Here is a 22,638-nt window from a genome sequence, read left to right on the forward strand (position 1 = left end):
CTCAGTATTAGCCCCCTCCACTACTTCAAAGAGTATACAAGGCCTGGAGGGGGCAAGAAGCTCTTCAAGCAGCAGAAGAACACAGAAACATCCTCTTCTACCCTTAAGCCGCTGAAGAAAAAAAGTAACGTAAAAAAAATGGTAAGTCTTGCGATAACAGCAAAAATGGCCTAATGTAGTTTATCTACAATGAACACAGCTTTCAGAGTGCTCAAATCATCTATGCTGTTTCAGTTTAAACACTAGTGCTTAAATTACAAATTCTCATCATATCCTAGTCTCTGTTCATACTGAATACCGGTTCCCAGTATTCACTGACTTTTAACTCAGTTCTAATGAGTTACATTTACTATATTAAAAGAATATGAAGAGGGCTTTTCCACATCTATTTTAATACAGAGTCTTACATCATTAGCAACGATAAGGCGAACAACTGTTTAAAGGCTTCAAGAATCCATCAGTAATGAAAATAAAAATCAAGCTAAAAAATGCTGCATTTAGAAAGCGTCAGCAATCTGAATCACTGAAATACAATATAACTCAGCATAACATGGATTTACTAGAGTTACTCTTAGATTTACTCTAAGGTAATTGGTTCTATGTAAGTTATAATGTAATTATTTCTTTTCTTCTCACTCTTCACATTTACCAACAAACACAGTAATAACTATAGCAAGTCAGAGATAATTTTATCAGACTTAGTCTCTTATCAGACCTAGCTTTATACCAGTAACGGAGCAGGCGCATAGGTAATCTTGATTCAACAGCTACAGCGTAACTCTAATTCAAATGCACAGGGCCCAAAGTCCATCCTAGTCCATTTTTCCATCTGTGACAACGGCAGTAGATACAAAACCAATACTGAACATTATTTTAATTTTTAGCCCCATTAAACAACTTAATAAATGAAAGCGCCCGCATGAAATAACACAAAGAACAGGAACAACCAAAAATTATTTCTCTCTAGCTAGAGTTATTTCTGTGTGGACTCATTTTGTTGCCTCCTGTTATGAAACGGATCAATACAAGACAAGAGCAGTCGGAGACTTGCACTGTACCCCTCCAGTTCTGCAGAACTGCTGCCACTCTCTCCCAAGAAAACAAAAGGGGTGGGGATTCAGTACTGAGAAATGTGCCTTGTCGACAGTCCTGGGTGAAGATTTTGGAGGGCAAGTAAAACAGCACTGCTAGCTGGACTAGGAAAATCACCCTATCTGTGGACTGCTTTGTTGGAGCACCTCTGCTGGAGGGAGAGGATTATTTTTCCCCAGGCTCATGAATTTTATGGCCTCTCTACTGGGATTGATAAGGACACACATAGCAGGAGGGGATCTCAGAGACGTGTGCCACAGCTCACTGAGGCACTCTTCAGATAAAGACCTGTCACACTATCTGCAAGGTTGTGCTAAGGAGTTCTGGATGGCTGATCATTACCTGCTGATCAAAACTGAAAAACAGAAACCCAACCAATGAGACAACAAACTAGTTCAGTCCAGTGATAATCATAACTTCATTTTACTTGCATCTACAGGAGATGCCAGCAAAGTTAATTAGCAGATCGTTTCAGTGGCAGTGTATGTATTATACATACTTGTGTCACGGTCTCCCTCCTGCTTCTCCCCTTCCCTCCGCTTCCACATCAAATATGACAACTGGTACCAATTAGCAGTCTTTCAGCAGAGGGCATAGAAGAGGATTTATACCAGTTTATCCCAATATCAGTCTTCCAAGCTGGGCTGGAGCCATACAAACAGAGCAGTTGGGGATGGCGGGGGAGACACAGCAGTTCTAGACTTCTGCTTTAGATGAACAGAGCATTTCAGCCCCCAAAAGTTATCAAACGGGCCTCTATCTTTAGGAAGCATAAAAGGCACCTCAGTATAAAGAAAGAATGTGATACAATTCTGAAATCCTCTCTTTCCCTGGACTTTCTGACTCCTGAGGACAAATAGGTCCTTATCTAAAATCCAGAAAGGGATTCATTTGTAATCTGCACCTGCTTTACATCCCAGCACTTGGCAAGATGAAATGAAAGCCTGTCTAGAGAGTTACTATGAACAGCCTTCATTCCAACAGAGATGAAAAATAAACACTCAGAAATAAATTTGTAAAAAAACGTTTAGGAGTTTTAGACTTGTGATACACGAATGAAAACCGGCTTCAACTACATTCCCACATGAGCAAACAAATAACACGCACACTTTGTTGTTGAAACAAAGCGGACATACAATAATGAGCTTGAAAGCTACAAACTGCTCTGAAGTGGCAGAGAACCAAGTCACCTACTGGCTTGGCAAGGCTTTTGTTTGTCTCTTAAAAGCAAACATACAGGGCATACAACTAACGGCACACAAATGACATCAGGCTGCCTCCCTTCGGAGGCTAAGGAGATGACCCCTCAATCTTTTATCATCTTTAGGATTTAATTTTATAAGGGTATGAAATGCAAGTTCCGTCTCCTAGAACGTTAATTTAAGAAGAGGAGCTGGAAAAAAAAAACTTAAAAATTTTTAAAATGAGATTAGTATTAATGCCAGTGCTGTTAGTCATAAACACATGATAGTTATGCAAGCTAAAAAAACAGCAACAACAACAATTGTGGTCGCCTTTTAAAAAAGACGAACAACAACTTAGTGATTTTTGCCCTTTAGATGTTATTTTGTAGGTGGTTGTTCTCATGTTGTAGGCAACACTGTCTTGAAAGTATGGAGTACTTAAACACCTGGAGCTCTCCAGACCCTCTGCCTTCATTCTCAGATTCTCTCTTGGCTTAGATTCCAGAATCTTTTTCTCCTTGAAATGTCTTTCGGCAAAGCGAGACCAAGATTCTCCACAAAAACATAACGCACAACCTCCCAAGTCCTCCTAACTAGCAGCAAATCTCCTCTTCCTAGGAAGAAAGAAGGATAAGCAAAAAAAAAAAAAAAAAAAAAAGCTGTTTTACTAGTCTCCTGATCTCTCTTAAATTCCCAGGGTTACAGAACAAACGCACAGCATGTAAACTAAAAAAGGTAGAGAAAAATTATGTCCTTCCTAAATTTCCTCCATTTGCCATTATCCTGCTGTTCACTTTTTAATTTGTGCAAACAAAACAGTCACAAAATGATCAAGTATGATCACAATATCCCATTAAAAACTGTCCAGTAACAATTTGACCATGAGACAGAAAAAACAAGAAAACAGGAGAAAATGCCAACAAAATCAGAAGAGTATTGCCCAAGGACTTGTAATCCAAACCAGAAATTTCAGTTTCAGTGATTGATATTGTAAACTACTTTCTGAGGTTAGAAAACAGTGGGCTATCTTAACAGAGTGTTTTTAAAATATGCAAAAACATCTTTGCTTCATGGCTTCTATAAAACGAATGTGGTAGATTTTAGTTCAGTTTCCAAATTCTCAGAGTACAAATCACACAAACAGCATTGAAAGTCAACCTATTTGGCCAAGAAAGGGCTTGAAGACAGGATTATCTTTGCACCTCTCAAAAATTAGTCATTTTAGATTAACAGAGATGTCCTTTGGCAAAGCAGTCTGAGCGTACACAAGCCCTATCTCTAGACATATATGATAGTCTGCACTGCTCGGTTTCCTCCCTCTTGCATGGCAATTACAGCCCGAAGTATTTCACCCCAGTTTGCCCTAGTTTCTTTTTGGTCCACAAAGAAAGAAGCCAAGTTGATTTCTGTTCTAACGTGAAGCCTCATTTTTGCACATTATTCGATTTTCCCTTGAAGGTGCGCAATATCACAGCTTCTGTTAAATGCAGCTAGGATAAAAATTAACAGCAAGGGCAAAAATCTACAAAGGTATTTAGAACCATGGAATACAGATCTCATACAGAACTCAGCAGGAAGATGCTTAAAATCTTACCAGAAAAGCAGAGAGATGCAACTTGGATCAAAGTGTAAAGACAGCTAAGGAAAATAATTTCAGAGAAAAGATGCCCAGTTATTCCATTAGGGAGAAAATACTGAGTCACATCTCGTCCTCAGATGTATGCACAGCTTTCAGTAACTTCAACACAAGAGTAAACCACTGTCACAAGATCTGAGAGAGCAATTCAGTATCCCTCTGAGCCCTGACCAAGGTGAATGAGAGTTTCTAAGCTCTTACGCTATGGGGACCTTAGCCAAAGGCCTTAACCCAGGAAAGTTCAGATTATAAATACTAAGGAGGAATAGATCAAAACAGCATTTACCGAGATAAACAACCAGTGCAGAGGAGTCAGGATCACTCCTTCGCTATTCCTCCCATATTTCTGATAAATCAGAATAGAGTATAAGGCAATATAAATCCCCCTCTTGGCCTATCTAACTGGAGATGGGCACCTCCCCCCTACCCGTTTTTCAATACAAACAAGAAAATCTTTCTCTACCACAAAATATTTTAAACATCTCATAAAATGACATAGCATTCCTCTCTTCATTTAGAGAGGAGACACTAACTGTCTGCTACTTTTAGCAGGAAATTCCATTGACAATAAAATAAATAAATCAATCAATGGGCTCAAAGGCCTATGATTCAATTACGTGGGCTACAAAGAGCTTGGATTTGACAGCCGAATGTGCTCATCTGTAAGATTTATCTGTGAACTTTCAATTGGAGAAATGAAGGGGAATAAACTACTCAGTGAAAATGAAGATATTTGGAAGGAAAAATTAATGAATTCAGTATGGCGTGACACAAAGACTGTCTGGTCTCCATAAAAACAAGAGAAGTCACACAGCTCAAAAGTAAAAATGAGGGAGGAAAGCAGCCTTGCTGTTTATGGGTCTGGCAAAAGCTGCAAACTCTTTGGGCTGAAGTTAGCAAACGCAGAGCTGGAACTGTTTGAAAGCTGCAGGCAGCTAGGACTTAGTCAGATCCTCAGCTAGGATGCATCAACAAGCTCGAGGAAGGCCTGAGAAACTCTGCTGATTTACAGTAACTGAGAAGTGTAACAGTTCCCGCTAAACAATCTAAAAAGCCTGTGCTGTGTGTTGAAAGACAACTATGTTTTGAAACACAACTATTTTGCCTAGTATCGCTTGTGTTTCAAAAGCTAATTGACAAAGGGCTGACTTAAAAAAACCTGATTTTGCATACAGTTAAAGTACAGTTTGCCCACAACATCAAACCTGGAAGATTTTAAATCCATGTTAAAGATTTTCTGCTGACAGAACACAGCAGCACAAGGTCAAGCGGTACATAAGCTGCCATTAAGGAGATCACCATTGTAAGACAGGTTACTTTTGGACCGCAATAAAAGCTGTAGAATATTAAATGATACTGTAGAGGTGTATCAGAAGGACAGGTACTTACATTACAATTGGAAGACCCATCAAATGTTGAGTAGGAACCATCAGGCCAGTCTGTAGCATCTACAGTGCTTGATTGCCTGTGCTGGGCTTCATATTCCTTCAGCTGAAATTTGGAAAGACAGAGTGAACATTTTCCAGTGAGAAGAAACTATCAGTCTTCATAAAAGAGCAAGAGTTCTTGTTCTTTCAGGCTTTCTACCATATCATTGTGGAAATAGGAAACTCAGAATTTTTGCACTGCATGTCTCACCTGTTTTTAAACTGAAATTAATGTGTGTTTTAGAATTCAAAGTTTTCATGATGAGATATAAATTTTTTTTAAAAGGGAGTGACCTATAAACACTGAATTTTGACAGACTGTCATTCACCAGATGTACATTATGCATCTCTGTCTCGGAAGCACAGGTTACACTTGCCAGACTAAATAACCACAGTCTACCTATCTCCTTCACAAAGGAAATTATCTGCAGTGAGAAACTACATCTTTCATAACTGTAAAACTAAAAACTATCTTTCTCATTTTCCAATAAAAGGCTTAAGACACAAAAACTAATCCCACTGGAGTCAAATCGTCCAGAGGATCAGACAAGAACTAGCGGTATCACAGAAATAAAAGTTGCTGCTAGTAATTCAGACCACTAGAGGGAATCAATACCAGTATATACATTGAACTCTATAGATTGGGTGCAACCCTCTCCACACAAAACTTTTAACAGCAGAGAAGTGAAAGAATTCTCAATATTACCTCTTGTTAATTTTAAAATTTTGGATTTTTTTCATTACGTGATACCCAGCAAAGGGTTATTTTTTTCAGATAACATAACTTTATCTTCTGTGATAATATATTTTCAGACGTAACGTGTAAGTAAAGAGTATTCGTCTGAGTGCCAGTTCAGGATCAGACTCTCATTTTCTGAACCTCAGGTGCTCATACAGAATTCTGTGTTTCATCACAGTATTTTGCACATGGGAATAAAATCAAGAGTGGTAGGGAAACTTTAACAGTGACCTTTCATCTCCTGAGCAACTAAAATCTCAGTCTTATTGCTGTACAAATACAATCCTTCATGGTTATTTTTCCTGGGGTTCGTTAACATTCATGTTTTGTAAAGAACCACTTGTGTCAGCCACTGTATTTATCAAAAAAGACATCTGTTCTCATTTTAATGTCTAATGCCAAAAATGGCTGAATATGTTTTCTTGAAGCTTAATAAAACAAAATACCACTTTTTCAGCTAGAAAAACAAGCAGAAGAAATTTCATCTTAAAAGTTAATATTTTATAACATTTTTAACTGGTGAACGGAAGCCTTCGATCAAACTGTCCTTTAGCCGTAATTTAGCAGCATGAAAACGATAACAAGTATATCCATTCTGATGGAAATAAGGCAACCCTAGCAACACTGAAGGATTTCTTTTACTATTCAAAAAACCCAACCTTATGTACATGCATGAAAAATAAGAGATATTACAGGTGGGATTTATCTCCCTTAACTTTAGACAACTGCAATGTAAATGTCTACATTTGAGCTTTTCCCTGACTGGCTCCCTTTATAGCCAATGGGGAGAAGTAAAAGCTTTTAGTATTCAACTCATCTGCCATACATTAGACATCTAATTTTGGCTGAGATGACTCCCATCTGTGGTTAGCTAAATCTCACTTTTCCCATAAACAAGAAAATCACCATTTAATTTATACTATCTAGTGAGATAGGATAAACAGGCAGGTTTTCTCCCCTTCTCCTATCCTTCCTGAGCAACCACAAACTCCAAATTGCCATTTCCTACATCCTAAACCATCTTTCTCAAGGAAACTGAAACGTGTTTACATATCATACCCTAGCCAGTGCTTCCTCAATGGTGATCATCTTCTCTTTGACCATCATCATTAGCTGGATCCGTTCCTCATCACTCATCGTGATCTCACTGGCCACGTAACCTACATCCTCTCCTGGAGGAAAAAGAAAGAGATAACAGGCAAGTATAAGAGGTCATGCACAGAGAGAGGAGTACATTCAAATGGGATTTCACCCAGTGCCCTGCAACCTGGTTGCTACAGGGATCCAGCTGGCCAGAACAGACAGAGCGGTCTCATAGTACAATTTGAATGGTGTAAGTGAACAATCAAATGAGAAGCTTATTGACAAGCTAAGTAAATTAGGGCTACAAAACTAAGTCTACTTTGACACCGAAAACAAGAGAGCACAACAAGGAGAATCAAAATGTGACCCAAATCATCACGTGATTATTGACCCTGAAGTCATTTGAGACAAAAATCAAAAGAAAAGAGAAAGCACTAAAAGCAGAAAAAGTCCTGAACTTAGCTGTGAGGAATACTGTAGTCAGTTGCTACAGCAGATGCAAAGCCTTTACAGGAACGGCGTGTCGAGCCCTCCCAGCTGCAGACAGGCCACATTGCTCTATCTGTCCAGACTATGAAACTGGCAACTGAGCTAACACAAGGTGTTGGATGTGTTTGGGCTCCCAAATCCAGGACCTGTCTTCTTGGTATGAGCTTAGCATGTTAAAATGGACAGTTAGAACTTGTCTGGAGAGCAGGCAAGGACCCATGCTTAACTAACAGTGTAAATGTGCCCCTTTTCAACCTCATAAACAGTTCCCTGTCATCTTTCACAATCTATCTGAACACAGTCATCGTGATTTGGGGAAGCATCTGTTTGCAGCATAAGGATCTAACAGATACACGTGGGGAAACAAGAATTTTCTTCATGAAGAAAAATACTTGAAGCAACACACAGCTGTATCTTTGAGAAGCACTAGAGAAAGAGACCTGACAATTTAAGTGGAATGGATTCTACGCTTTCACTAGTCACCAGATGCATTTTTATTACTCCTTCTCATAGTGGCTTTTCCTGCAATGGGAGAAAGATTGGCTTCAGACCTAAAGTAAACACGTCAAAGTAACAGAATGTCAAAGAAAGGTGAAACACCTTCCTAACTAAAACAGATTAGCCTTTCTCACATCAAGTCAGGATAAGAAGGAAAAGCATCTGGTTACTTTACACATACTATTTATAAATGCATACGAGAGCGTGCGTGTGCTTCCGCGTGCACATGCACGATCGTTGACACAGGCACCATCAGGTATGAAGCCCTCCAGCTTCACGCAGTTGCAGCTCCACAGAATGCAATTCATCTTCCTGAGCTTTGCATATCCACAGACCCTTAACAACTGCCACACTGTTACAAATTAATTTTTTTCTTTTGTGATGTTTGCTCCTTACATTTTATATGGCTAAGTTGTGTGTCCTTAGAAGGATTTACCTTTGGAAGTCTGTCTCATTAGTCCTTTCTGGTTCTTTCGGAAGTTCTGCCAAAAATACTTATTCTTCTTTTTCCAGTCTGCTTTCCCTAAAAGGAAAGTGGGAAGGGGGGGGGGGATGATGAGGGGAAGGAGAAGGAGAATTTTGGAAAGAAACATAAACACTAGAGAAGTTTTCAAGCATCAAGTTGTATTTTCTAAGGCAAAAACAAGAATAAAGAATTCCCAAATCTTCTGTTTTTCTTGATGTATTCCGTACTAGGAACCACGCTGAAGAAGCTGTTCCACAGAAACACGTATTCTTTGATAGTTGCCAATGCTATAAGGAGCTGAGATAAGCCAATAACTTACATAGTATGAACTATAAAGAGAAAATATTTTATATTCATTTTGATATCTGTTGAGTTGTTAATGTCAAGCCTGGAAGCGTTTTTGAAATGTTTTGTTGGTTTATTCTCTTTAGCTGAACCACAACTTTGTAGCCTAAACCACAAGTCAGATAAGGAATTTTCCAATATGTGCGTGCATATCCATACAGAAAACAAATACTCTATATACATATATATGTGTGTATGTATATATATCTATACACACACACACACACACACTCACGTATACACACACACACATTTTGCTACTTAGCACGAGAAATTTCATGAGATCATTAGCCACATCTGTGACTCCAGCACTTTGTGTGCCTCTACTGTACGAGGCTGAGACGCCATCTCCATTAATATCATCAGATCTATGCATTACTTGATGACGCAGAAGTATTTGTTTTAAAAAAGAAATAGGATCTGGATCAAGGGAAGGCATATAATTATGTTCTATTGAACTATCCAGGGTGCCTGCTATAAAGTTAATGCCATCTGCAAGAGAACATAGTGTGCCTTATCTGACAGAAAGGCTACTGATACAGAGCTAGTTCATCACTCCGCTTTTGAAAAATTCAGATGAACATAGTTTATACTTGACCACTGCATTTCTGCATATGACCACAGTATTTTGGATGTTGCCCTAGGAGCACTAAAACTGGATTTACTGACTCTGAATCATAGCTCCAAATTAAGACTGTGTGATGTCTCAAGAAAAATTAAAAGAACGCAGTCTTTCTTCTCGTCTTCAAAGAACAAAATAAATAAAAAAGTCCAGAATTTTATCAGCTTAACTAGTAAGTTAGGATAACAATCTGAACTAACTATAGTAAAGCCAAAAAAAAAAAAAAAAAGAGAAAGAGACAGAGAGAAAGAAATACAACGGAAAACCAATACGTATTTACGAACGCAAAATACTTCAGAAACAAAGAAAGAAACTCAGGCATGACATTAACATAAATAACAAAAAATTCGTTATTCACTGTTGGTGGTAGCTTTCAGAATACAAATGAATAGGCTAGCAGTGATCTAACATTTGGATATTTGAAATTCAATAGAACAAATCAAAAGCTGCGTATTTATGAAATGACAATTCTGGTTGGGCAGATTCTCACTGAGAGACCCAACATCTCATTTTTAAAGCTGTTAAAGACTCATCCTCCCCACACACCCAAATGCTGCTGACTCCTGCTGGCATTATGTTTACTCAGCTCTTCACATCCTAGCACAAGCACAAATGAAAAACTGTTTAAGAATGCAATTGAAGTATCAAATAAAATGAAATATACTGACCTACAGAGCCTTCTTCAGAACTTGATTTATGAACAGAGAGCCTAGAACACAAAAGAGAAATGGACTTATTGATGCAGACTTCTCACGTTTCAAGGGAGCTGTCTGATTACAGTAAATTATAGTTTCCAAACAGTATATCATGAGCTGTTTTCTCTTCCCTTTTCTTCCCAGCACAGCAAGTTGGAAACAGCAACCGAATCCACTGGTCTGACCACATTAACTGAGTTCCCCTCTGAAAGCTCTGAAATAAGCCCTTTGTGACCAGCATAGAAATATATATACTGACGGAAACCTATGGTTAAGCCAAAGAAGAATAGGGATCCCTCAGATGAACACTTTTTCCACATACTTCCCTCCTTTTTTATTTGTTAAATAGTATTTCTGCTGCCTTAAAAGCTGTAGTGCTGGCATGCTGGTATTTAAATAGGTTAAGATTGTTACACAACTACATGTCTTTCAACTGAAAATGCTTTAAAAATATTCATTTATTAAACTTTCAGAAAGCTGCTGTGAGAAAGAGAGGAGTAAAGATTTAAAGACACGGTGAAAAAATCTTGTCCAGACCTTATGAAATGTGTCCATAGATGGCAGGAGACTACAGGTTCTTTCTCCTCGTTCCTATCTGTCTGTTTTCCCACTAGTTTATACTCCCTTAATCAAAAGCTAGCTAGAGAGACTTATTTTAACAGAACATGGACTTCACAAACATCCCACCAAAATAGTGAGTAAATCCTTTTCTTTTTTCCCCTCAGTCTTTAAGCTCATTGAACCAGTTTTCAGTAACAGATTTCAACTCTGTGCCGGTGGTTCATTGTGGGATCTCTGATGAGCCAACATCACCCCACTCAGCTGCCTTTTTTCTGGCTGTATAAATGGAGCTAATAGAAATTACCAAATCTTGTGAAATTCTTTGAAGCCTTCCTATGGGACTCTCTATTTAACCTAGCTGAGCCAAGCCAGTGAAACGACTTCTGCCAGCTTCAATGGCTTTGCTTGAGGCTCCAAGTGCAAAGCATTACTGCACTGATTTTGCTCTGCGAGCTCTACCCTATAACATGACAATGCCCTATTGTGCTCTGGCTGTACTGGGTGTATGCAAAATGGAAACACACATACGCCAGCATATCAAACAGACTTCAAGCCGGATCATTCTTTGAATGAGGTCACGTAATACATATACGGCATATTCTAGTTGCTGTCTGCAGTTTTTGCGCAGGCTCCCTGCATTTTGCTAAGACTCCCAGAAGAGGGCATTAAAGAGTTTTTGATAAATTCAGTAAGTCTCTTGAAGGAAAATTTTAGTTTAAACCAGTTCAGATTCTAAAAGATGTAAGCAATTACTGGGCAACGTTTTGTAACCATGAAAAACACACTCATCAATTTGCAAAGACATCATTAAAGGGGAAATGAGACAGTATGAAGTTTCAGTTTGATTTAGTAATTCATCTAGGCAAACAGGGCTTGGCACAGTAAAGCTGTGAAATGCCACCTCTTTTAATTTCAGTCTGATTAGAAATTTAATCTAGTACAAGCTTTGCAGGAATGGAAGTAACCAAATTTCAGATTTGGACTGCATCAGGTGGAAAGAGACATTTACTAATTACCTTGCTGATAAAAAGTTTACCCTTGGAGGGGAAGAGTGATCTGCAGCCAAATGCTTAGTTTTCAGAAGCCTGAATAACATACACAGGAGTAAAAAACCCTCAGACTTTCTAGGTAAAATCCCCAGAAAAGCCAGTGTCAAAATCAGCACAGACTTTCAACAGGCCAGGATTTTATCTTGCTGTTCAAAGGTAAAGCTGTCAATATTGTCTAAATAATGGGAGACCAGATAAAAAGTAGGTGAACTTTTGTATGGAGACAACAAAGTAAAAGAAAGCCAAATTCTGATAGAACTAAAAAACCTGATCCTATCAACATACTGCTCCTAGGCATAGACCTCACCCATCAAGCAAACACTCCATTTATCTTACAGGAACTCAGTATTCACAAAACGCACCAAATCACCATCGTTAGACATGAAATCTATTAATCATCAGAACTTCTCTTCATCAGTGAAATCAGCCTCAAACTAGGGAGGCAATCTCTTGCACTGTCTAACCTCCAAATCCATTTTAATCCTTTTCTTCTCCTCTGTAGTTGCCAACAGGGATTCAAATAAGTAGCAGGTGTAGTGGCAATGTTTGTCATTTGGCATCTGTTCACTGGGAATTAGCCTGAAGCCACCAGCTCATCCCACACTGGTTACCAAAGAAGGGGAACAGCAGTAGGAGCAAACTTTTGAAGTTCCTGAACTAGATGCAGTGAGTAAAAGAGAAGTATCCACAGGAAGCAGACCGCCTTCTCATTTATAACTGATTTGAAAACTATATAGAGTTTCATCAGAGGATGCAAATTCGGATTATCCTTTCATGCATTCTCTAAAGACGAAATCGTCCATGCCTGGGCTGACCTTGAAAATGCTAACAGCTGGTCTTAAAAGATGGAAATGCTGACAAAAACCTACCACATGCAGCCTGATAAGATAAGGCATTTGCTTCTTAGTTCTACCAGACAACTCTAAAAATCCTCAGTGAAATCAATCAAGCGTTCTACTTCCTAGATGTCTGGTGAAAAATTCCACGGTACCTCAGAGTTGCTTTATGTTTGATTTGCCAATTGCACTCCCTTACTGTGTTAAATCCGCAGCTCCTCTGTGAACGTGCACAGAAAGTGATTTGTGTTCTTCCATTCATAGACTGATAACTTGTACTGAAAGTTAATGATGCAGTGACACTTGGCAGAAGTTTCAGCGCTGTGTGTCTGAAAGGGAGCCAAATGCCATTACTCCACCGTAGAGGCCTTCATTTTTGTTGTGGTCTGATGTACAACTTCATTAGCAAGCTTTCACATGAGATGTGCTCTGTCACAGCATATAGCAGACAAAATCTATGGGTATATGTTCAAACAAGAAGGGAGAAAAAAAGATTTATAGCCAGAGGGAAGGAGTATTTTCTTATCAATGTAGAATCTTTGGAAGTGAGCTTGAGAATGGGTCAAAACTTTAATCCATTCATCTCACAAATTCCAAACCAACTCTAGGCCTGTACTTAGGTCCCCTAGGGGCCAAAGTGCTGAAACTCAGGGGGAGGGGGGAAGAAAAAAAGGCAGCATCACAGAATACCTAAAAATGGAGCTACTTTGGGGGACAGCAGAAAATACTTCTACATTCTTGCCTTAGAGAGATGACGGATTTCGGTGGAATTTAGTAAATTATGTCAGAACACTCAGTGACACAAAATTAGCTGTACCTTTCAAACAGCGGAAGCTTGCCAGTTGCAAATGACAGAGTACCTGGGGATACCAGTTGATAAGAGATCACCAAAGAAAAACCCACTGTAATTCTAAAAGGCAGAAGGATGAGAAATTCCAATGGCAGCATGAAAAATGAATATATACAGAAATATTCTGTACAATTTGTAATCACTCACGTTCCAGAAAGATGAGTTCGAACCAGTAAAAGCTGTTAGAATAGCCAGGGAAACGGACAGCTTATCTTAAGACAGAAGACTGGAAAAGTTTTGCCTGCTCAGCCTGTCAAACTGAAAGCTGCAAGAAGATTTTTTTTTTAATAATTTGCCACCCATTAATACAACAAGCACAAGAACAAATAGATATAAGCTGTAAAGAAATTGGAAAAGAAGTTAAAATTTCCCATTTGGACAAGCTTTGGACAAGGTAGAAGATGGGAGAGAAGCAGTAAAAGGCCTAAGTGCTTTAAGACGGTTCTTAAAAAACACAGAAGAGACAGGATGCCTTTGATAAGGAGGAGCTGGACACGAGGGCTGCCTCTGGAGGGCACTTCTAGTTCTTTTTGCAGCCTGTAGGTTCATCGCCTTTACATGAGCAATGGCAAAGCCCGGCATGCAAAATGGTCCTTGAACCTGTCTTCCCATAAAACTTCAGCAGCTGGAATGACCTCGCTCTACCAAACCACTCCTTCCTTTCATAAATTACCTCTCGAATTCTGGAGAGAGGCTCCAGAAATCAGAGCGCAAGGAAGAACCAACGCACACGTTTGCGACACAGGCCCACTGAGACTGTGCCTGACTACAAACAAGGCTTTTAATGAGGCTGTATTGAACTTCTGGGCTAGAGCTTTACCTGTGAACTCTGGACTGATTCTGATCTCAGATGGAAAAATGCCAGGGCTTATCTTGCATATACAGTAGTTGATCTGACAAGACACACAGGCATACGTGCCCCGAGACGTGAAAAGCTTTGTGCTGGTACATTACTGAATTGGAAAAGGAAACAAATGACACCATGGGCTGCCGTTATCAATGCGTCTGTTGACTTTTGAAAGCTCATCACTCTCAAAACAAAACAAACACGAGAGCTGAGAATGACATGATCTCTGGCAGGTTTTTGTTTTACCACTAAGTATTTTAAATGCAGATGTGCTTTAACACGCAGCCACATCTCATTTATGCACCATAAAATCCACAGGTGCATAACACTGTCGGATAATGAAACCACTACTGTTATGATCTTCAATAAGCTGGTACTAGCCCTCTTATTTCTTCCCAACGACTATTTATAGCCCATTGAGGAAAATACTTGGGATGGGATTTTCAATCTGCAACTACCATTCACGTTCACAGGGGTAAATAACCAATACAAAAGCCTGCACTGGCTCTGCTGCAAAGCCATTTGGTTATCTGTGTGCGCTAGAAACGGCCCAGTCACATAATTAGTATGAAAAACTGACAGACCTATAACTGCTCCTGACTGAACACAAGATAATTTATCTAACCGGAGCTGGCAGAGGGAAGAAAATGGGCCTTTAGTATTTTTTTTTTTTATCAAATTTGCATGAACCTGAGGAGAAAGCAGGCCTACAAGGTTCTGACCTTGCTGGCATCAGTGTGAGAACGAGAGGGGAAGCAAAGACGTTTCATTCAATTATCTTCTCATTAGGTTTCCATAGCGATGGCTCTTTAAGCAGGTCAAAACTTTCTCAGTGGAAACAAAACACTGAGCTGCTTGTGGGCTGTGTGTGCCTATGCGCATCTCCTACCACAGCCAACACGGAAATAACCACGCTGGCTCCACAAGCTCAGCACAGTAACTGGCAGCAGGCAAAGGCTGCTACGTCAAGTATTTATTAAGCGACTGAGGGGTCCGAGCCAGGAGGCAGGTAACTGTCAACTACAAACTCTTTGACAGCAAAGAGCGGGGAGCAGGGTAACAAACGCAACGCACCTCTCCGTTCCGCGCGCCCTGGGCGTTACTTGCCACGTTGACTAGCTGCGACAAGCTTGGCTTCCCTGTGAAAAGGGCCCTTCATGCTTGCTAATACAAAGTTACCAGGATGGAAATCGTCTTCCAGCTGCTGAAAGGCACACTGGTTTCCCTGCTCACGTGTCGCAGGCCGCGCTTGGCTGGCCTCTCGCTCCCATTGTGAGGGCTATTGTGGGAGTTTCCTGCCCTACTTCTCTTCGGGAGGCTGTTTAAAGGCAGTATGAATAATCTGAGGCCTGATTTAGTCAAAGCCAAACAAGTGAATACAGGGCCATACACATTCACTGATTCTTTTTGATTCCTGCAAGCACAGGGTATAAAGAAACGCATCTTAAACATAGACATCTCAAGTATAGCAAGCTTTTATTTCTTCCCCTTCTCTTCTCCAATACTCCTTTCCATTTTTAACCTACCCCAAAGGAACGATTTATTCTCTCCCTAATTGAGTGCAGCCTTTGGCATCCTGGATATGAAGGTTTTGTTGGTTTTCTGTTTTCTCAGTTTCCCTCTCGTTGCCTCATGTCCCCCGTCAGAGCAGCGCTCCCGTTTCCCTGCGGACGAGCTCACAGATAGCTGCCACAGTTGATTTCAGCGCCCTGACAAGCTGCCAGAACCGAACACGACAGAATTTGAGCCCCCACATCCATGACCTGGTGTAATGGTTTAATGACCTCCTGCATTCAAAGCTTGACCTACAGTCCGCAGGCTTCAGAGGAAGAGGATTAGGAAATCTGTTGTCAAAAATTACTGGCAAAGGCCAGGAAATCAGCATACCAAAAGGGACAGAATTAAGACCTGCATGAACTCTATGCAAAATGAAAGCCTTTTTTTAAAGGCACTGCTGTTTTCACTGAAAAACACTGTGGAACATGGAAACACTGAACCGTAGGCACTCTCCTTGCCTTAGGCTGGTTTAGAGTTCAAGTTTATCCCACAGGATGGTGACTGACTTTACTACAGCACATCCATTGCAGCAAACCTTTAAGAATAGATTCAGTCAATAGCTTCTCCTACAGAGATGATAACGCATGCAGATAGCCACTTCTGTTGTGGCTTCACTGGCTGCCTGCTGACAACCGCAGAGAAAGCCCCAGCTACCAAGCAGCTTACAGCTCCTCCTCTACCATCCATAACATGCAGCCAGGGACTGGTACAAGTTGTATGAACTCAATGTGCAAGGAGCTCAGTTTAAGACGCATGTCCGACACATGCAGAGAGCACGAAAAAGACTTTCACTTCTGCGAACAGCTGAAGCAGGAGTGAAGCGCACAGCTGCTGGAGGAGCAGAAGCTCCTCCGTGCTGGCATGCAAGGCCCCTGAGCAACGCCGTCCTGGGCATGCTGCTCTCCAGCATCTTTGGCCTGACAAGCCCGTTTCTGCTCAACTCCTTATGCTGGGAGGGTCTGGCATTCAGGTCCTGAGGCTCACTGGATAGGGAATGCTTAAAATGCACCGTGCTGTTGCCTGAGAAGTACACCAGGGTAGACTGTAGTGTGTGCATAAACGTGAAGTACGACCATTTACTTGGTCAGCAACATGTTTAAATGGGACGGTTCAAGAAATAGCAGGCTACTGATGTAGGAGGTGGCAATTTGTAACATCCATTGGCATGCAAAGGTGGTGAGAATACCCATGACATGCCAGATACAACCACAACTGTTACCCCATGCATTTAATCTTTAATTCTTTAATCTTTAAGTCTTTAATCTTTCCTTTCTCTTGCAGCTGCAAAGAAAAAAATGAGTGTACAGGAGTGACTGTACCTCATCGTATCTGTATGCAGTGCTCTTGAGTATCGCACTCTCTCCCCTCTCTTTCCTGTCAGCTCTTTCCTGGCAGTTCTCTGATACACCCAATTTGAAACTTGCCCAGAAGCCGGCAGAGTGACCAGCCAGTGAGGGCAAACAGATCTATTTCCCAAGAGAGAAAACACACAACTTCCCCTCTGCTACATCCCCAGTTCTTCTAAAAACAGGATGAGAGTCAGGATGCAGAAGCCTGAGTTCAGGGGACGGGGTTTAACCTGGATTTCCTGGCAAACATGTAGAGCTCATCAGTCTGTCATATAGACTTGACTGCTCAAAATGGGAACTGGGAACAGGCTAAAAGTTGGGTTACATTGTTTTAAATACTCTGTTTACAATTATGAGAAAATCCTGCTCAATACCCCTGCTTGAGTAAACATCCTTGGGGTGTTGCCATCAGTTAGAAATAATGGGAATTGTATATAGAATACATCCCTGGATCAACATGTTATGGGACAAAGGAGCAATAATGACTACTAAGAACACATTTACTGCTTATTTGTTACATTGATCATTCTTCTAGCAAACCCAGGAGTCAGTGTGACTGTCCAGGAGCACTCGCAGTCCTGGGGAGATCTGTTCAAAATGAAAAATATCACTGTTACAGTTAAAGATGTTGTTGCCACTCTGCTGAAGGCAGACTGAGAATCTGCAAAATTACACTAGCACCACATCTGCTAATAAGAGTGCAACTTAAAAGGAGAAGGAAATTTTGAAAATGGCAGAGGGGAACGAAATTTACTATTAGGGGAAAAAAGTTTCAGACAAGTCATTACATGTTTTGCGTTTTTTGCTGAATATTATATGACTAGGAAGCCTGCCCAGCTGTTTCAGTTCACAACAGGAATGCTAGCATGGCCAAAAACTCAGAGCAATTGTGAGCTGAATGCTCGAACAAACATGACTTTGTCTTTCGTTGTTTACTGATAGCTTTTCAGGCCACATCAGTACCCTTGGTGTTATCCTCCACACAACTTCATGGGAATCTTAGAGGCCTTTGCTACAGTGAAGACTTTCTCTCTGCTTAATCAGAATCAACTCAACAAAAAACATCTTTGCTAAGGCATATATAATGTGCAGAACAGGTCCATACATATGGACAGTCTTTTTTATAGTACCATCTACCGAACAGCAGCAGTGTTGCCAGCAACAGAGGAAAGTAATATTCCTCCAAATGCCCTGGGAAGGACAATTACTTGAAGTGACAAGTAACTCTGCCTCCAGGCTCATTTAACCCCTTTTGCCCCCTCCAGGCACTACGGCTGCTCTTCCGTGTTACACCAGATCACCCACTAGACAGATACTTGTTCAGCAAGTTGCTGGACTGAAGGGACCAACTAATTTCACAGTGCCTTTGAACAGATGGAAATAATAATGACCTGGGCAGCACGGTTAATAGGACTTAAGGCAAGACTGCACATAAACTGCATGACCATAGAAGTGGATTTTTTCCTACCACAGAGCTTCAAGGCTGATCTGTTTTCACTGCGGTGTACAGTGGAGCCTGTCAGTCTTTCTCTCCAATTGGGTACCACAGAAAAACAAAACCGAACCAGGTTAAAATAAACAGCTTCTTCCAGACTCCCTCAAAGCCTCACTCTGTCTGGAATCTCTCAACTCGGTCAAATTAAACAACCGTCCAGATGTGTTATTTTAAAACTTTAGACCTTGGTAGCATAAGCTGTGGGGTGCACGAACAGCAACTTCAGGCAAGGGAAGCCACCAAGAACTACCACGTTCCACTGAGCCCTTCGCACTCTCCTCCCTGTCCCAACATGCAGTTCTTCCAGGATTGCTTTTACTTGCTAAAGCCATCCACTCAGAGTACCATACTGAAATTAACCTTAGCTCACTCCCCAAAAAAGGCTGTATTTGCAATGCATGGAAATGTAACTTATTCTTGGCCAAGCTTTTACTTAGGCCTTGGAAGAACATTCACAACAACAGATTTTTCAGCACCTCATCAGCTGGATGGCTGTACGAGGGAAACCAATCTTTCTTTCTGCCCCCAAATCTATTTCTGAATAGGAGCCACCAATGCACGTCTGCATCAAGTTTCAGGCTTAGCACATTGGAATTTTCCACCAAGAAAAGTTTTGTAAAAGGTTTACCTCATATCTATCATACAGCACTGCAGTGGGCAGGCCCCAGAAGCACTGTCCCAAAAGGGACAAGCTTCCCTGTCTCTTCTAGCATGCCCAGGCAGCAAATTCAGCTGAAAGCCATAAATTAAATACTGAGCCCCAACAAGCAAAAGTTTAGCATGTCAGCAGCAAGAACAAAAATATCTGATGGATTTCAAAGGGTTCCTGCAGATCAATTTTATAAATTCTCCCTCTCTGGAACAAGCTGAACTGCCAAGGGAATGCCTCTGAGCTGGAGGAACGAAATCAGCATTGATGGGGCAGGCTATCATTAATAAGTATGGGCCTGTATCACTGCTGTTTTGATTGTTTTCTATGGCCTTAAGTAGATATTATTTATTATTTTCAATCCTTTACCAAATTAGAATGCATTATGTTGCCTGGTTTCTTACTGCACAGTTTTTCTGCACAGTTTTTCTTCCCTTGTGCCAGTTACCTATACGCGATTGGTAAATCACGTATGTGCTTCAGCTGATAAATGGATCCTCAAAAAGTACACTTTCATCATTGAAAGGTCCAGAAAAATCACAGGCCTCTTCCATCTGAACTAAGATAATGAGGTTATTTTTCTTCCAGTGAAATAACTGGGCTGTCTCAGAATACAGTCACTCAGAAGATGCTTTTGTAGATATTGCTGCATCACTCAGTTATTTGTAGTACAACACAGAGATACATTTGGGGAAACTGGCTACAACTTGTAAGAGCTGGAAACTATTCCCAACTGTGTGCTGTTCTCCTGTGAGAGCTCCATCTGATCATCACCTGAAGTGAGTGGGATGATGATATTCACACACAGGGAAAGTGCTTTGAGACTGAGAGAAATGTATTATGATTATAGGAGAACCTTGGAGGCTTATTTCCCAGCCTACAGTCCCTGTAATGTTCCCATCCACTTGCCACTTCTGGTGTCATTAGAATGAAAGGTAGGGAGGTATCCTTGAAGAGACCTTCTCCATATGAAAGAGATTTTTCAATATCTGAAGCATCACTTCTAAACTCTATGCCACTTAGGCTTTTCTCTGTTAACAGCTTAAGACAGATGAGGTCAATTCTACTTTGGGCACCATCACTGACCCCGTTTTACATGCTGTTTGAAAATGAATATCTATCTCAAGGTGGTCACCTGTGCTTTCTCTGAGATTGATGAAGAGGGACAAGGCACCTCTGAAAGATAATTTATCACTTTTTTTTTTAATCTTTGGCATGAATCATCTTTCTGAAGTTCTTACATGAAGCACCTAAGCAGTTGTTCTGTACCAGACACCCAACTTTTGCAACCCAGCACTGAGTAAGGTGAACCCCATTTCCCACATTAGCTAGGGCTCCTGCTGAGACTGACACTGGTTCTGCTGAACTAGCAAAAGCAATGGCAGCAATTTTTTAAAACTTTCCTGAATTACGGTCCAATGTTGAATTACGGCTACATGAAAAGATATTCAAATATGGGATCATAAAAGCTTACTAAAGCACCTCATATACAAAACTGGATTCCATGTACACCCTCTGAACTATTCCAGCTGGCACCACGCTACAAAGTGCAGGCAATTGGAAATACAGTGTTAGTTGTTTTCATGCGCTGCTGCACGTTACCCTTAGCAGTAGAAATCCAAAATCTTGGGATCAAAGGAAGGAAGTACAGAAAACAAGCACACACATTGCAGCAGGAGGTGACAGTAAACAGAAACCCTCTCAGTCCATACAGAGAGGTTTTTATTAAGGACTGCTAAAATTAAAGTTCCTTTTAACTTGTTTTTAAATACTCCATTCCCTTGGCACCTTCTTCAAAAGCACAGTTACAAACTCAGGAGCGCACAGGAAGAGGAAAGTGGTTTAAGTTTGTAACTCTCCCTTCCCCTTGCCTATCTTTTTTTGGGTGCCTTTAGGTCTAGCCACAGAAAGTTATTTTTTTAAGCAGGTTTCACTTACAGAGAATGTGAAATCAATGATGTTCCTCAAAACTGACTACCAGTTTTACCAGTGTATGCACATCCCAAATGCTTGCAAAGGGGAGAAAAGACAACAACTCTCCCTTGTTTTATTTAAAAAAAAAAAAAAAGCAAAGATAATAAAAAGAGAGAAAATTAATAAAAAGAGAGAAGCAGCAGGTTCCGAACTGGGTTTCATCAACAGAGGTTGGATCTGGAATCTTGAAACATCAAAGCAATCAAAAATCAATTTATTCCCTAGAAAAAGAAAATATGTATCAAATTTCCCCTCTATCCTTTCTCACCTCCTGTGCCTTCACTTACTTTCTTTCAGTGTCAGGTGTGGATGCAGCACTGCTCAGGCCAAATGACTCCTGCAAGAAAAGACACACAGCAGTGAGAGCAGACACAAGAGCAGCCTTTGCCCCATTTATACAGAATAATGAATTAACAAACAAACAAACAGAAATAGATGATCAAAATCACAGCGCTTACCTCAATTTGGGATCGCAGCTGTAGAGATGTGGGGCTGGCATCAGGTTTCTCCTAAAACACAACAGATGTCAAGTTAATAAAATATCTAAACACTAGATAGAAGAAATCGGAAGGACAGGAAAGGAAAGACACAGGATAAGAGAACCTTGGACAACCTGAAAACTTTTCAAATGGGGTACATTAACCTCTCCAGAAGGAACCACTTTCAGAGAAATTCTGAAATACTCCAGTAAAAGCTAATACCATTCTTACTACTGCAGAATATAGCACAACGTAAGGTTGCTATATAGAAATGCTTCGAAATTAAATAAAAAGAGAAATGAGTTATTTTCATGAAAAGATCAACATTTAACAGAGGTTCAGGGAAGAGGGCTATCAGTCTTTTCAATATTTCATAATTCTCTCTCTTTTGTGTTTATTTGCAGTATATTGTTAAGCCATTTTGATGTCTCTCTCTCATACAGAGTTCCAGACAGGTTAAAGCCCCTAGTAACCACGGGGAAAAAAGCTAAAGCTCAGGAGCCTTTTCTGTCAACAGACTGCATGAGCCTAAATGCATGTGGCTAACGTAGACTGTGATTCTGCATCTTATGTGATATCCTCCTACTTTCTTACCACTGGCAGTTGCAACACAGGATTTTCAACAAACTTTATTTACAAATATTTTGCCGCAACAAAAATATTCAAAAACATTGATGGAGCAACTGCTAGTTTCAAACTTGTAGGCATTATTTAAT

The 22,638-nt window shown here is 40.4% G+C and overlaps 1 protein-coding gene across 9 annotated transcripts in view; it reads right to left on the reverse strand.

The window, feature by feature from the left end:
* LOC104151180 (SAM and SH3 domain-containing protein 1) overlaps window positions 1-22,638 on the reverse strand; it is a 591,062-nt gene that overhangs the window by 43,494 nt on the left and 524,930 nt on the right. For 6 of the 9 annotated variants that reach the window (XM_068938785.1, XM_068938791.1, XM_068938792.1 and 3 more), the window contains exons 3-8: window positions 21,902-21,952; window positions 21,731-21,780; window positions 10,250-10,290; window positions 8,585-8,671; window positions 7,138-7,250; window positions 5,302-5,403 (exon numbers count right to left, since the gene is read on the reverse strand). In XM_068938785.1, coding sequence (XP_068794886.1) covers window positions 5,302-5,403; window positions 7,138-7,250; window positions 8,585-8,671; window positions 10,250-10,290; window positions 21,731-21,780; window positions 21,902-21,952 — 444 coding nt within the window. The remainder of the gene's footprint in view (window positions 1-5,301; window positions 5,404-7,137; window positions 7,251-8,584; window positions 8,672-10,249; window positions 10,291-21,730; window positions 21,781-21,901; window positions 21,953-22,638) is intronic. The other 3 variants (XM_068938786.1, XM_068938793.1, XM_068938794.1) reach the window with 1 other exon arrangement.

This window comes from Struthio camelus, chromosome 3 (genome assembly GCF_040807025.1).
Source record: "Struthio camelus isolate bStrCam1 chromosome 3, bStrCam1.hap1, whole genome shotgun sequence".
In the NCBI taxonomy this organism is placed as follows: domain Eukaryota; kingdom Metazoa; phylum Chordata; class Aves; order Struthioniformes; family Struthionidae; genus Struthio; species Struthio camelus.